At 44.6% G+C, this 14,909-nt stretch overlaps 1 protein-coding gene across 3 annotated transcripts in view; it reads left to right on the forward strand.

Annotated features, from left to right (window-relative positions):
- ppfia2 (PTPRF interacting protein alpha 2) overlaps positions 1–14,909 on the forward strand; it is a 115,642-nt gene that overhangs the window by 88,399 nt on the left and 12,334 nt on the right. For all 3 annotated transcript variants that reach the window (XM_076111573.1, XM_076111574.1, XM_076111575.1), the window contains 13 exons: positions 2,748–2,969; positions 4,349–4,495; positions 6,602–6,736; positions 7,404–7,487; positions 8,152–8,283; positions 8,380–8,442; positions 8,811–8,902; positions 11,089–11,221; positions 11,445–11,662; positions 12,584–12,824; positions 14,069–14,098; positions 14,196–14,326; positions 14,430–14,592. In XM_076111573.1, coding sequence (XP_075967688.1) covers positions 2,748–2,969; positions 4,349–4,495; positions 6,602–6,736; positions 7,404–7,487; positions 8,152–8,283; positions 8,380–8,442; positions 8,811–8,902; positions 11,089–11,221; positions 11,445–11,662; positions 12,584–12,824; positions 14,069–14,098; positions 14,196–14,326; positions 14,430–14,592 — 1,791 coding nt within the window. The remainder of the gene's footprint in view (positions 1–2,747; positions 2,970–4,348; positions 4,496–6,601; positions 6,737–7,403; positions 7,488–8,151; positions 8,284–8,379; positions 8,443–8,810; positions 8,903–11,088; positions 11,222–11,444; positions 11,663–12,583; positions 12,825–14,068; positions 14,099–14,195; positions 14,327–14,429; positions 14,593–14,909) is intronic.

The raw sequence follows: 14,909 nt of genomic DNA on the forward strand, positions 1-14,909 counted from the left end.
TCTTTTAAGCCTAGATCTGAGCTGCCATTTATCATCTTCAAATGCCCTCAATGTCGAAGTCACAGTGTGGTGCTATCGCAGAAATAATTCCTGCACGGCGAGTTCCTGCTGGTGTTTTAATTGTCAGTACAACGTTATTAAAGATGTCTTTAAGCTCTCACACACTTCGATCTGCTGGTGTTCTGAAGGTGACCCACAGTCAGATGAGAGCTCTTGCTGCGACCTCAGCCTCTCCTATTATGCAGCAGCACTCGTGGACCTGCACAGCTGAATACAAATCTCCCTCTGATTATTCATTTAATAAAGACAAAGAGGTGTAGCTGCTTCCACATTTACAAAACACACCAGAGCCCAAAACCACCGACTCCAAATCCCAAAGCAGACTTTCCAAAATCCTTTTAGCATGCAGACGGCGGCATCTGCATCTTACAGGATACCTGGGCAGATCAATGGAGACGCTGTTACTCGACCGGTGTGCTGGAGGAAGGGGAGTTGGGGGAGGGAGGCGGGGAGCAAAAAGACGAAGGGTGTGTTGTGCAGAGGGAGGAGGCTGATGAGGTGACGGCTGTCGTCTGCCCTGTTCTGTGAAGATAAAAAAAGAGTGAAAATGAACGTGTGTATTTTGATTTGTGTGCATGTTTGCAAAATAACTTTTCATGTGTGTGTTTCGGGGAGAGTGAGGGCTGGTTATCTAGTGTCACTGCAGTCACAGGGACGGACAGATGTGGCAGCGGCTGCCATCAAGGGGGGGGGGGGATGACAACCCACAAAGCACACGTCTTCCTGGCAGCTCAACCCTCTCCAGTTGATTCTCACGTGTCCTTTGGTCGTTAATGTGACAGGTGGAGAGAGGTCAGCGAGGGGGGAGGGGGGAGGGGTGGGAGAAAGGAGGGAAGGAAGCGCAGCTCTTGAAGTGTATATTGACCCATCGAGCTCTCAAACCTGGAGCGTAGACCTGGAGCTGCCTGATAACCAGCTAATGCAGTCCGACAGGTGAGGCCTTCTGCGTCACCGTTTGACATTATTCATTCCAGCACTGGGCCGGTGCTGGTTTAGTTTCATTGCCCATCGACCCCAGAGAACAGATTTACTGATGTCCTCTACCTTTTACCGAACCTATTACCTTTTACTTTTGTAAAACAAGAAATTAGTCTTTGTAGAGATGGAAAGATGGATAAATAAAACTCATTTGAGAATAGGAAAAAACGCGTATATAGCGAGTATATATAGTGTAAATGATATGGCGTGAACAAGGCATCACATAAAATTCTATGTAAATGATGGTAACACAAAATCACATAAAGAAAAAGGGAGTAGTGAAACACGTCACTATAAAACTAGTAAATAAAGCAGTAAAATAAATCCCGCTGAAATATAATAGAAGTATGAGGTATAGGATAAAATGGTAGTACTCAAATGAAGTATGAACATTTAAAATGTAGCTGCTCATGTGGACGCACAACTTTGTCTAAACTCCAATAAAAAAACGAGAGAACATGTAAACTCTCTCAGTCTCATGAAACGGGCGTCTGAGCACAATAAAAGGAGCCACGGCTGCATAATGTATCATCTGCAGGACTGACATTTTGCAATAAAGTAGAGCTAAATCCTTAAAGTTGGTGCTTTTTATGAGAGCGGCCAAGTGCGGGAGCGCCGGTATTAAAATCAGCGGTGTGATTTAGTGGGTCTTGTTCGCTGCTCGGGTGAATCATTGATCACAGGCAGCAGGCGGAGAGGCCCAATTAGGTTTGTCCTCTCAGATGGATGGCCGAGGACGGGCAGCTGGGCCCGATACATCGGAGAGAGAGACAGAGATGGAGAATAAAGAGATCACTTCTCCTCAATCCTCACTTCCACCTGATTTACAATAATTACATTTGAATAAAGAGAACGCTGTGTTGTGTTAAAGCTGCATTCAGAGACGTGTTATTTAGCGGCGATAATAAAGTTGTTTTCTGATGCGTTATCGTTTGGCTCCAAAGCCCTGCTTTAGTTAGATCTCTCTGGCATCCCCCTCATTAATCTACCTCATGCAGAGACCCGCAGAGCTGCGCAGAGTGAGAACTCAGCGAAACCTAATCATGTTACTGATGCAAGTGTCAAAGCACTTTTTTCTCCAGCGGAGTCTGGAGTGATTCTCAGTCATTCTCTGTCGCCATCCGAAATCAAAGCAGGGGACGAGCCGAAAGCCTTGAGCTCCTGAACTCGAATTTATTAACTCTCCAAAGAAGGAATGGTACCTGAAGTGGCAGCGACACTGATTTCTCGAGACCCACTTCAATACAGCCCAGGAAGCCGGGGGCAAATCACAAATGAGTTTTGTCACCTGTTGCATTTTCAATACTAATGTTTCTATTTTCCTGCATTCTGAAGTCAAATTTCTGTTTTTAGCATTTGATGTTTGCAATTACGTTTTTTTTCTCACACCCCATGTGGTTAAAACACATTTTCTAAAAGCGAAATCTGTACAATAATGTGTGTTTAAAGCGACTAGATTGTTGATTTGATTTATTCATGCGCTGCATGTGTCCTAAACCAAATGGTTCCTACAAGACACTCAACAACAAAGAGGATAGCGTAGCCAAGATGTACACTTTATGAAAGACCAAACAATCCAGGACTGTATATGTTCAAATCCAGATCCCCGAGTAAACTCCATGAGGGGCAATGGAATCATTTTGCTGTCAAACTGAAGCTAAAGTTGCTGTCCCGTTTTTTCTCCTCTCCCCCCCCCCCCCCCCCCCCAGCGTCTGTCCAACGGCTCTCTGGAGTCGGCCCATGACGCGAGCCAGGTGGTGGAGCTGCAGGACCTGCTGGAGAAGCAGAACTACGAGCTGGCCCAGATGAAGGAGCGCATGTCCTCCCTCTCCTCCCGGGTCTCCGAGGTTGAGCAGGAGCTGGAGACGGCCCGGAAGGACCTCATCAAGTCAGAGGAGATGAACATCAAGTACCAGAGGGACATCAAAGAGGTTACAGCACGCACACACATATTAGGGACAGGGAGAAGCGTGCACGCACACACATTTGCAAAGAGAATAACAGTTGTATGAGAGACATCAAAGAGAGCCAGCAGTGGTTTAAAAAAAGCTTCTATTTGCATAAACTGTCACACTCCCTCTTTATGACTATGTATTTCTCACACACAAACACATGCAAGCACAATTAAAGGCACACTGCTTCTTTAAAGCACACATTTTTGGTAGCACTGTCTATTACGCCCATGTCTATAATACTGACTTTTTTTTTTTTGCAAGGATCATAATGTATCAACATATCTTTACAACAATTACACGCAAAGCAAGTGAATCCTACACATATAACAGACAAACAGGCAGACCCCAGTAGGCTACATCAACACTTCTCAAGGACACACACTAACACTTAAGATGTTAAATAAAAAATCCAAGAAAAACAAGCAGCTGTTTCTGCATCTGCCTCTGTTTGGTTCTTAAACACGATTTCGAGCTAAAGTGCCGACGTGTAAAGCTTCAGACCAGCCAGTTAAACGCCACTTTCCTGGAGAAATGAGACTGTTTTGTGTCATACTTTGGCAATCAAGGAGCCCAATCGTAAGCCAATTCGGTATACGTCTGTTGAGGTGGATGCCAGTGAAGTGGAATGGATATGAATATGAATATAAGATAATAACCCCCCCCCTCGGCTGATATTGCTATTGATTGCTAACGATGCAGGCAGAGGCAGTGATTAGGGCCTGGAGCAAACATGGATTTATCGGACCGACCCTTCGTTATTACGCTGCTCTGCCTCCTCTGAGGGCAGCAGATTACTCAGCTCTCCCAGGGAACACCACTTTTTGTGTGGTTTTGAAACCACGTGTGCTTGCATGAGTTTGTACCTGCAGCAATTCCCCATACAGGAAATGAGCTCTCAGAGATAATGTTGCCGTCATGAGGGGGGGGGGGGGGGCAGCAGCAGTGTGAGATACAAGATCACAGCTGTGTGATTGTACTTTATGAAGCTTTTGTCTTATTTTGTATTTGACTTGTGTCTGGTGATGATACCCTGGTCCTGTCATAAATGCAGCTAATCTTATAACAAGAGCTTTATTGTAAACTTGTGAGGGCTTCTGGACATGTTGTGCTTTTGTAGTCATTACAGAAGTATTTGTAATAATAACGCGCTGTAATGAAATTATGGAGCCTTTTTTAATTAAGCCTCCTCTGAGTTTACAAACCAGAGTTAGAGCTGTCGGTGACCAAAGAAACGTTCTGCCCTCTCGTCAAAATACTCACCAGTGGAGGAGAAATTGCCCAAATGGTTTATGAATGCTCTCATCTTTATTTTCTCTTATGCTCTGATTGCTCTGACTATGTGGGTCTGCTTGCAGGCCATGTGTCAGAAAGAGGACATGGAGGAGCGGATCGTAACTTTGGAAAAGCGCTACCTAAGCGCCCAACGAGAGTCCACCTCGGTGCACGACATCAACGACAAACTGGAGAACGAGTTGGCCAACAAGGAGGCGTTCCTCAGACAGGTCTGTATAGCACAAGGAGTGTTTCGTGTGTGTGTGATCGTCAACCCCGAGAGATTATTAAGATACTGCGTTTTTCAGTTTTAGCTTCAAAACTGATCATTTTTGTCACATTGAGGGTCCAGGTGGCTGCTGAAATGGACCATTCAGAGCTGGAAAATGACAGACATTTTTTGGATTCAGAAAATAATTGAACGTGGATGCGCAGCTGGTTGTGTTAGATAGATGCTTCCCGTCAGATAACAAAGCCCTTAGAGCTGATCCACAGAGGTTTCGGCAATGAATAAACCTCTTGACATTGTGCCAAATAAGGTCAGAAGAAATTACCACCGGGGAAGGGATTTTGATGGTTTTACTTAAATGTTTACTTTGAGCAGATGCACGCGGCTGAAAGTCATCTTCATAACTTATGTAACGCTGTTCAATCTGACAAAGCAATGATGCCAATTTACTCTCCTTTTGATTATTCTTTGCAGCCAATTAGATAAATTGCCCGGCCATAGACGATTGAGTGACATTTTCCTGTGCACAGGCTGATCTCTGGGAGGATAGACGGAGCGTCTCACTAATATGAGCAGAAGTAATCCTGAGCGCACACTGACACCAAGAGACACACAAGCATCCTTTGGCTTTGCTGTCAAGAAAGTTGCTCAGACACCAAGCAATTTAAGCTAAGCTAAGCTAACTGGCTGCTGGCTCTGGCTGCATATTTACAGTACAGACATTAAAACCAATCTGCACATCGAACTCTCTGCAAGAAAACGTATTCCTTACACATTAAATGCTGTTGTTGGTCATTCAGAGTCAAGTTAACCCCTTTATGTTTGTACACAACCAACCATGAGCACCAAGTCGACTAAGAGACCACTCTGCAAAATTGATGCATCCAGAAGCACCCTCGGAACGTACAGAAATAACCTCTAAAGCCTTTGGGTTGTAGGCTTGGCCATCGCGACAGAAGGGATGAAGGGAAAAAAATTGCGAGCAAAAATGCACAAAAAAAAAGGAAGATGGATGGAAGGGCATCTAGGGAGGGTGTTGCAAACAAAAACACACTGTCATGCTTCCCCAGTGTCATCTCAGACACCAGTGGGTGTATCACTGACACACACAACGCAGCCCTGGCCCTCTCCAGTCTAATTATTGCTTATTGAGCTGCCAGACCCGATGCTTTGGGGAGCAGAGCATCTGTCGCTGATGGCAAAGGCTGCCAAGACAGCCCCCTTTAAGAGTCTTAAAAGTGATCCGAACCCCGAGGAAGGCAAGGAGGAGAAGCCTTAACATGCGACGGGGAAATACAAGTCACATGGTGACATCCTCACTGCTGGGTTTGATTTGCATCTTTATAATGCATCTGAATGCCTAATCAGGGCAATTACCGGTATCTGCTGTGTAAAAGTTGCCACTGTCACTGTTGGCGAGTGCAGAGCTGCTGCTACTCTGGCTCTGTTACGGTGCTATTGTGAAGAAGATTTGAGGCACGCTGCCAAAGCCTTCAGTGGCCGGGCCTCCTACTAAAGATATCTGTGATTCTATTTTCTACCAGGCGATGAAGCTCTGCTGACATCAAAATGATTCACAATCACAGGCAGTTTTATGTTATTATTGTTATATGCCAGAACAGGGAAGAAAACAAATCCTGTGAACTGCCTAGATGTACCGTCTTTTGGCGGTCCATGTGGACAGAAGCCGTAGTGTTTCCCAGCACCTGAGTCCCTTTTAGAAAACCTCTCCTTTTACTGCAGCAGGGTCTGACAGACTGGCCCGCTCAGTCCTGGTTCTGGTTCTTCCGTGCCTCCCTTCCCTCTAGCGGGTCAAAAAATACCAGGCTGGGTCTCCAGCAGCGTGGTGTCGGTGTTGGCTCCCAGATGGGCAAGGCAAAGCGAGGAGACGCTGCTGCCGAGCACGGAGCTCTCACCTCGCAAGCATTAAGAATAACTATATAGAAAGAGCCAATCCTCTCTCTGATGGTCTCGTTTACTTAAATATAGGAGTTCCTCACGGAAACTTTAACTACATTTTATTGGAGAACTCACAGAATGCGCTATTTCCTAAATCTTCTGCACGACGACCTGCTAATGTCCTTGATGTGTGTGTATATGTGCACAGATGGAGGAGAAGAACAGGCAGCTACAGGAGAGGCTGGAGCTGGCAGAGCAGAAGCTCCAGCAGACCATGAGGAAAGCGGAGACGCTGCCGGAGGTAGAGGCTGAACTGGCCCAGAGGATAGCAGCCCTCACCAAGGTAGGAGCGCACACACACGCATTAACACACACACTGTTGACACATTCCCACAGATGCCCTCGTCTCTAGATTTGTTTCTATACCTGTGTGCACGTGGTGTCGTGTCATGACGTTTCAACATGTCCCTCTCCTCTCTCACTCGGCCACGTAGTCTGACTCCAGCTCCTCTTCCTCCCCCGATGATTATCACTTTGTTATGGAAGCTAAACTCCAAGACATGAACTCCATTCTTAGGAAGGTAGTCCCACGGGCCATCACAGCTACTGCCAGTTCCTGTAGAGAGCAGATTTCATTCATTTATCTTATTGGTGTTTTGTGGCGAGCGTGTTTACTGGGATTCTGCTCTGGCTGTTCTGCCACCATGGGACAGCTGCATGGCACTTCTGGCTGGGGCTCATACTTGGCAGTGCTGGAGGAGCTCTCTTCCTCTTTCATTCTGTCCTTTGGTGGCCTCGTTCTCCATCCCTCTCCTTGTCACTCTTCTGTTCTGTTTCAACCCGCTCTCTCTCCTGTTGTGCTTTAAAGCAATAGACATCCCATCTTTGATTTTGGGGTAGAGGCTTTGGCTTGTGTCGTCGCCACTGCTTTTTCTTTGTTTGGCTGTCAAAACACGCAGATCATCGCGCTCCTTTCTTTTTGTCCTGTCCATGCTGTGATCCATCTGTAGGCGGAGGAGCGTCACGGGAGCATTGAGGAGCGAATGAGGCACTTGGAATGCCAGCTGGAGGAGAAGAACCAGGAGCTGCTACGGGTGAGTCACCGCGGAGGCGTCGTGCCAGGCAACGCTAACCAGGCGGCCACTCCTGCAAGAGCATGACAGCTTGAGGCGACCGATGACTCAATGTCTGATTTATCAGCACTGACACTGGACCAAATCAATGTTTCACACACTACGGTGATAGAATGATTTGTAAAATGCTCAAAAATTATGCAACGATGTACGACTTATTATAGATGGCATTAGCATCTTCGAGGAGATACCCAGTTTGGGAGAGAGAAGTGTATGAAATGAGGTTTTTCCTGCTAGATATGCACGTCTAGCAGGATATGAACCTGATTTGAACCTTGAATTGGTAAAGTTAGATATCATCATTCATTGTTGTTCACATCGAGATGCAGTCGAGAACATCTTGTTGGAATTGAGGGATTTCACCAGGTACAAAACTTGCTGAAATTACCAGCTTTATGCTTCAACAGCGCTTAAACAACACATGTAATTGCAAAATCCACCCCAAGACGAGACATTCCTTGCTTCCTTAGTGCCGTCCCTTTAAAGCAGCAAGTTAGGATCACAAGAATATTGACCAGTAGTTCTTTCTGCAAATATTTTTGAAAGGCTTATGGCCACATTTTCTAAAGTCTGTAGAAATAACTTTGAATTTGAACTCTTCAATTGTGTACTTCAATCCCTCCAGGCTCGACAGAGAGAAAAGATGAACGAGGAGCACAACAAGCGACTCTCGGACACGGTGGACAGGCTCCTCACGGAGTCCAACGAGCGTCTTCAGCTCCACCTGAAGGAGAGGATGGCGGCTCTAGAGGAGAAGGTAAAAGCTGGCTGTCGACATCACTTCTGTCCAATGAATGTCAGGAGGAGGTGGATTTTCTCACCTCTGACTTTTTTTTTCTCCTCTCTTTTGCAGAATTTATTAATCCAAGACTCTGAAGGTTACAGAAAACAGTACGAAGATTCAATCCATGAAAAAGTAGGTTGCAGAGATCAGTAAATGATGACCACGTCTGTTTCTTTAGCCTCCTACATTTTAGATGAGGTCGCTTTAATACGTGCATTTTAATAGAAAAATAACGAGGTTAGTTTTGGGCAATATTTTCATTTTTTATAAAACTCTGCAGCTGAATAATCCATAAACTACCCGCATGGGGAATGATAGTGGGATGAATTTAACAAGCAGTGTGGAAAGCACGGGAAAGCGTCACGATGTTAGATAGCAAACAGCAATATGATGATAATCAGCCCCGATGGCTCTCAGCTCCACAGTGTTGACGTGCACCAATATGACCACTGTACGATGCACGGTCCCGTAATGACATCTTGTCAAATTGTTTCGTCCAGACACATCTGGCAGAGGAGATCGACAAACTGAGATCCGAGCTGGACCAATTCAGATTGAGGGCAGGCTCCCTCACAGAACCCACCCTGTCACGGTACGATGTGTGTGTGTGTGTGTGTGTGTGTGTGTGTGTGTGTGTGTGTGTGTGTGTGTGTGTGTGTGTGTGTGTGTGTGTGTGTGTGTGTGTGTGTGTGTGTGTGTGTATTAAGGTTTGTCTTTATGAGTTTTTTGCTGGCCTGTTATATTTTAACACTGAAGCCATATATGACTTAAGAACACTGGACCCTGAAATTCGCCACTGACCTTTGAACTTTTGAAATCCCCCTCAAGCTTTTTGTTATTGCTAACAGGGGTCATATATACAACTCCAAACACATTTTTGTATTATTTTTTTTTAATCTTTGAAATAATGGGTCCTTGATTGACAAAAACTGACTCATTTCTAGCCGGCTACCGATGAATTTGCCAGCTGAAATGTAGCTCGTTAATTAATCTAACATGAGCGCCATTTGACACATATTATAGCAGAATATTTTGTGAAAGGGAACTTAAATATACACTTCATGGCTACATACATTAGCATCTGCTGCACTTATTTACTGCCCCGGGACAATCTGCAATACATTATGCATGATTTAGCCATTCAATTGACAAACCGATATTTACAAAGAAAGGCAAGTTTTAACCAGTCTGGTGCTTCTAAGATATGGGTCCAAACTAAAGTTGGATTCAGTTCACTGGAGTTCTGGAGCACACGGACAATAAAGTAACTGCATGAAACCAAGATGGGGTCTGAGTCCAAACATTCGTCAGTATTTGGACTCGGACTCAAAACTATCCCAGAGTCGAGAAGTAGACTCAAGAAAGAGAAGACGTTATGTTTTATAGATTCTTCACATAGCTATAATCAAGGAAGCGTCTCCATTACTTTATCGGATGACATTTGATAAAAGTATAACCGATCTAACCAAAGTTTGTGTAAGTAACAGGACGCACATAAAATGCTGGAAAGCAGATATACTCTCTCCAGTAGCAGTCCTGTTATTTTATCTGTCACCGATGAAACAATTTGCTCTGCACTATTGTTAGAAACACTAGCACCACTGAACTCTCCATATCTATTCTTGGATGTTTTCTGGCTTCCTTTTCATGCTGCATGAAGTTCTAATAATACAGTTCTGATGTGTTGACTGTAGCAGCCTTAATCTCCTCCATAGACAAACAATTTGCAGCCATAGAGGCATGCATAATGAACGCTGGTCCTTCAAGAAGTACACTTAACACCACATCATTGTGACTATTAGGTACGCTTGAGGTACCCAAACACAAGATTTGATTGGTTTACTCTCTGCATTCCTGTCAACTTTACCATATCATTTCTGTTGTGTCTGATCTGTATCAATATGGAGTCAATATTGAATGCACATAGAAGGATTCACAAATGTATTTCCTGATGCCTGTCCACATAAATATGTTCAATGCACACACAAAGTATATAAGTGCAAAACAAATCCACAAATAAAATATATGGTTCTCAAATGTATTTCTTATGCACACACACATATCTCTTGTTTTAAATAAATGTAATCATTTTAAAAGTATTTATTAGTATTGGCACAAAAACATTTGGGATGTTGGTTACATTCATAAATTTATTGTTGAACAGGGAATTATTGGTAGCCAATCAGAAGTCTCCGTTCGTTTCAGCCAGTCACGTGAGCGTAGATGCGACAGTGTAATTATCTACGATTTACTGCAAACACCTGTAACGTTGATCATAAACCCGCGGGTACTATGAACACAACATATCGTCTAGCAGTGCGAGGAATAACTGTCTTGGCGTGCATGATTAAATATGTTTCAGTTATGAATGCTTGCTATGTTAGCGATGTGGCATTTAACACTAGTCGCTAACAAGTTAACTTAGCTATATAATGCTAACAGACAACCTAGGATCGTTCACTCAGTTTGTAAGTGCAGGAATGTAACATCCAAATATGTTACTTGAGAGATATTTGTGTCTGCATCAGAAATACATCTGTTTTTATATATATATATATAAATATATATATATATAGGGATTTTATATAGACAATAACTACTTATGTTTTTGTGAAGGGACTGATTAAACTCCATATTTGTAATCTCCTTCATAGCTCAGGCAAAGTCTTTGTGTAAGATGCTGTCCATCTTCAACATCAGTGACCCAGAAGATGTGTTAGTGTAGGCACACACCAGGTAACATGAGGTGTAACATTACTCATGAAAGTTGTTTCTCAGGTCTCATCTGGACACGTCAACTGAGCTCCGATTCTCGCTGGGATCTCTGGCTGAAACCCAGTCGGACCACTACCGCTCAGCCAAGGTTATCCGGCGACCGAGGAGAGGTAGACTGGGTCTGCATGAAACCAAGGTGAGCTGCAAATTGAGATATGATCTCAGTCACTCATACTTGTGCAATTTTGGTGATGAGACTGCAACAGTCTCTGCCAAAACATATCGGGGCTAGTGTCGGCTTTATATTTTAGTTAGTTCAGGGACTGTATAACCTCCTCATGAGAAGAAAATGTTACTGTGATTATCTGAAAAGGTTTTATAATCTGCTCCTCATATTCTGTCCCGGTCTTTGTGTGCAGGCTAAGTCGCTGGGGGAGCATGAATGGCGCTCGCAGCAGCTCGGGGTTCTGGGAGGCCACCACTTCGAGAGCGACACGGAGATGTCCGACATCGATGACGACGACAGGGAAACGTTGTTTAGCTCCATGGACCTGCTCTCGCCCAGCGGCCACTCTGATGCACAAACTCTGGCCATGATGCTGCAGGAGCAGCTGGACGCCATCAATAAGGAGATTCGGTACCTGACACACTGTGCAGTGTTAATTAAATATAAAAAGGCCAGATTCCCAGAGCTATTGATTTCCTTCCTTTACTTATTGTGTCCCTAATCCGTTTGACTCTAAATCAAGTTAGCACTTGATGTGTTTTTAAGATCATGTCCTGGAAAGCTTTGCCTTTTTATTCCGTATAATCCACCCATAAGCCCTTTTTATCACTATGTTCTAGACGCTCAGAATGTCCTCCTATATCCTAAAACATGGCTTAATACACGACCTCTGATACTACTCATACTGCTCATACAACTATCCAGTTGTCTTTCCAGCACGTCTGCAGGTCGCTCTTCCTGTCTGTGAGCCAAACGCTGTTCTCGTATGCACTAAATGTTGCAGGAAATGTGATCTGCCTCTTGCTTTTTAAAGCTGTAATTATCTTGTGCTGATAAGTATTCATAACCCCGGGCGCGACTCCATTCAGTTCTTAATTTCAAGGGTTGTTAATATGGCTTTTGGTGATTTACATCCCTATCAATAGACACAGTGTCACATTTCTTTCAGGAAGAGTTCATTAAAATCTGATGGCAGATAGAGATCATGAATGCAAAGAGTCGAGCTCTCAGCTAATTACAAAGTTAAACCCAATTTATGATCTGACTTTAAGTCATTTTATCTTCTCACTTTGGCCCTTAATTAGTTTGCCTTATACTGTAGGTATTTAATGGGATTTATGAGGCAAATCTCCAGAAATCCACCTCCAAAGATAACACTAAACTCTGCAGCAGGGACGCTGATGAAGAGTCCATATTTTCAAGCTGGAAGTTATCACAGATATGTCACTGTATATAGGCTGCTTATTGTAAAATCTTTATGACGATGTGACTTGAAGACGCACACTTACTGCTGACTTCTCCTCTCGTGTCCTCCCTTCTCCTCTCGTAAAGGCTGATCCAGGAGGAGAAGGAGTCGACGGAGCTGCGGGCGGAGGAGATTGAGAACCGGGTGGCCAGTGTCAGCCTCGAGGGCCTCAACCTGGCTCGAATGCACCACCACGGAGCCTCCATCACCGCCTCAGCCACCGCCTCCTCCTTGGCCTCCTCCTCCCCGCCCAGCGGACACTCCACCCCCAAACTTGATCCCCGAAGCCCGGCCCGCGATATGGAGCGCATGGGGGTCATGACACTGGTAAGCTGCTTAATTACATGTAGACCACCATTTTTTTGCGGATGGGCGTTAAGAAAATCTTTGTAAAATAGAACTATTTTAGACCGCGGCAGGTCTTCATGAGGGTTCTTTGAAGAGACAAAACCTGACCTGAGCAGTGGCATCAAACCTTTAACCCCAGAACACAAAACGTCTCATGCAAGATGAAATTGGTCAAATCTGTGATATCAACCCATTATATATTGTGACCTTTACCATCACGTCCAGCGGTATGATTGTGTTTGTAACGCTAGAACACGGTATCACGATGTGTTATGTCACCGGGTTCAAACTCGTACAGACAAGCGGTGTCTGAGATATCGCACAGACGGAATGACTGATGACCGTCTTATTACAAGAGCAGCAGCTAGTGTGACATGTGACATGTTTTTCTATGAGGCTGCGAATTGCAAAAACCACCGTGGTGCTGTGATTGACGGCCAGAAATGTCTTTTTAGGCCATAAGGGATTTGATGTCCTCGCGTCACACACATTTTATTTGAGTTGTAGTATAAGTCTGAGTGTCTAGTCTCAGGAATTTAAGATTTATTTTTAGAGAGCGTATCGTATATATGGAATATGTCTCACTCTCTCGTGCAAAGGCTGCCGTATGTTGATGGCTGTTCAGTGGTAACCATCATTTCTGTATAAATAAATAAGGAAGCACAGGACCTGAAGGTGAGCCAGCTGTTCAGCCCCGAGTATCTCTGCACGTTAAGCCCTATAGCTCGAGAAGACATGAATCTTTTAAGGCTTGCTGCATTAAATTTGCGTGCAGAGAAAGCGGTGACAGAAACTTCTCTTGCTCCGTCAGCTGTCATCATGCAACCCAGATGTCAAAGCGGATGGCTTGCAGTTCCTCCAAGAATAGACAGTAATATGTTTTACAGCTCAGTTCCTCTCGAACGCTCTCCACGCTGACCGGAGGCTCAAACACTCCAGATGTGCACATCAAAGAGAGTTTTTGAGAACTGATAAAACAGAAATATTCAAATATTCCCCTATAATCCTGCAGAACAAGAGAAGTGTGTCCTTTACATCGAGGCTTTGATTTTCCAATCCCCTCCTCTGTATTGATCTGTGACCTGATGATCTGATACTGGGTATGATGATAATATGAATGAGCCAATAGTCTTTAATTTATCACCAGAGTGGAGATGTTTGTTGTCCCTGCTTCAACACGGGGATATTGACGATTGGCCTTTTGTCTCTTCTCTGCCCAACAGCCCAGCGATCTGAGGAAACACAGGAGAAAGGTACACACGGTGTAGTTGAATGATAAGGTTGCTATAGATGCCTGATTTATTAGTCTCCGAGGGTCTAATGTCCCTTTCTCTGCCCTCGTCTCCTCAGATAGCGGCGGTGGACGAGGACGGCCGCGAGGACAAGGCCACCATCAAGTGTGAGACGTCGCCCCCTGCAACGCCACGCAGCGTCCGAATGACACACACACTGCCCGCCTCCTCGCACAATGACTCACGAGGGTAGGTGTCTAATGAAAATCTAAAAAAGAAACTGACCTTTTGGAGAAATAATCTCATGAAACTGAAGTGTACCTGGAAGCTTTACTCGCGTTTGTGTCCACAGGATCGTGTCGTCTCTGGAGGCGGAGGCCAGCGCGCTGAGCAGTGTAGCCAGCAGCCAGGACTCCCTCCACAAGCATCCGAAGAAGAAGGGCATCAAATCCTCCATCGGACGGCTTTTTGGCAAGAAGGAGAAGGGCAGGATGGCACATATGGCACACAGACATGTCATGTTAGATCCACAAGGTGGGCACTGGAGACATGTTTCAACATTACTGATGCAAGATGATGATCTCTCACTTCAGACTTCGTTTGATACCAACATCCCAGATTTGTGTTGTGTCAGGGTAGGAATGTCTCTTTGGGGCACTTAGACACCTGAAACTCAGGATGGTGTTACTGCCACTAATACTTGTAGTAATACCATGTAAGACCATGTTTATGCATACTGAGACAGAAACCAGATGCATCACATGTATCGTGTCGGTTGTGAACGACGTTGAATGAATCGTTTCTCATCTTTAATTTAAAATAAAGTTTGTAA

Source organism: Anarhichas minor, unplaced genomic scaffold (genome assembly GCF_050575085.1).
Source record: "Anarhichas minor isolate MPS153535 unplaced genomic scaffold, ASM5057508v1 ptg000045l, whole genome shotgun sequence".
Lineage (NCBI taxonomy): Eukaryota > Metazoa > Chordata > Actinopteri > Perciformes > Anarhichadidae > Anarhichas > Anarhichas minor.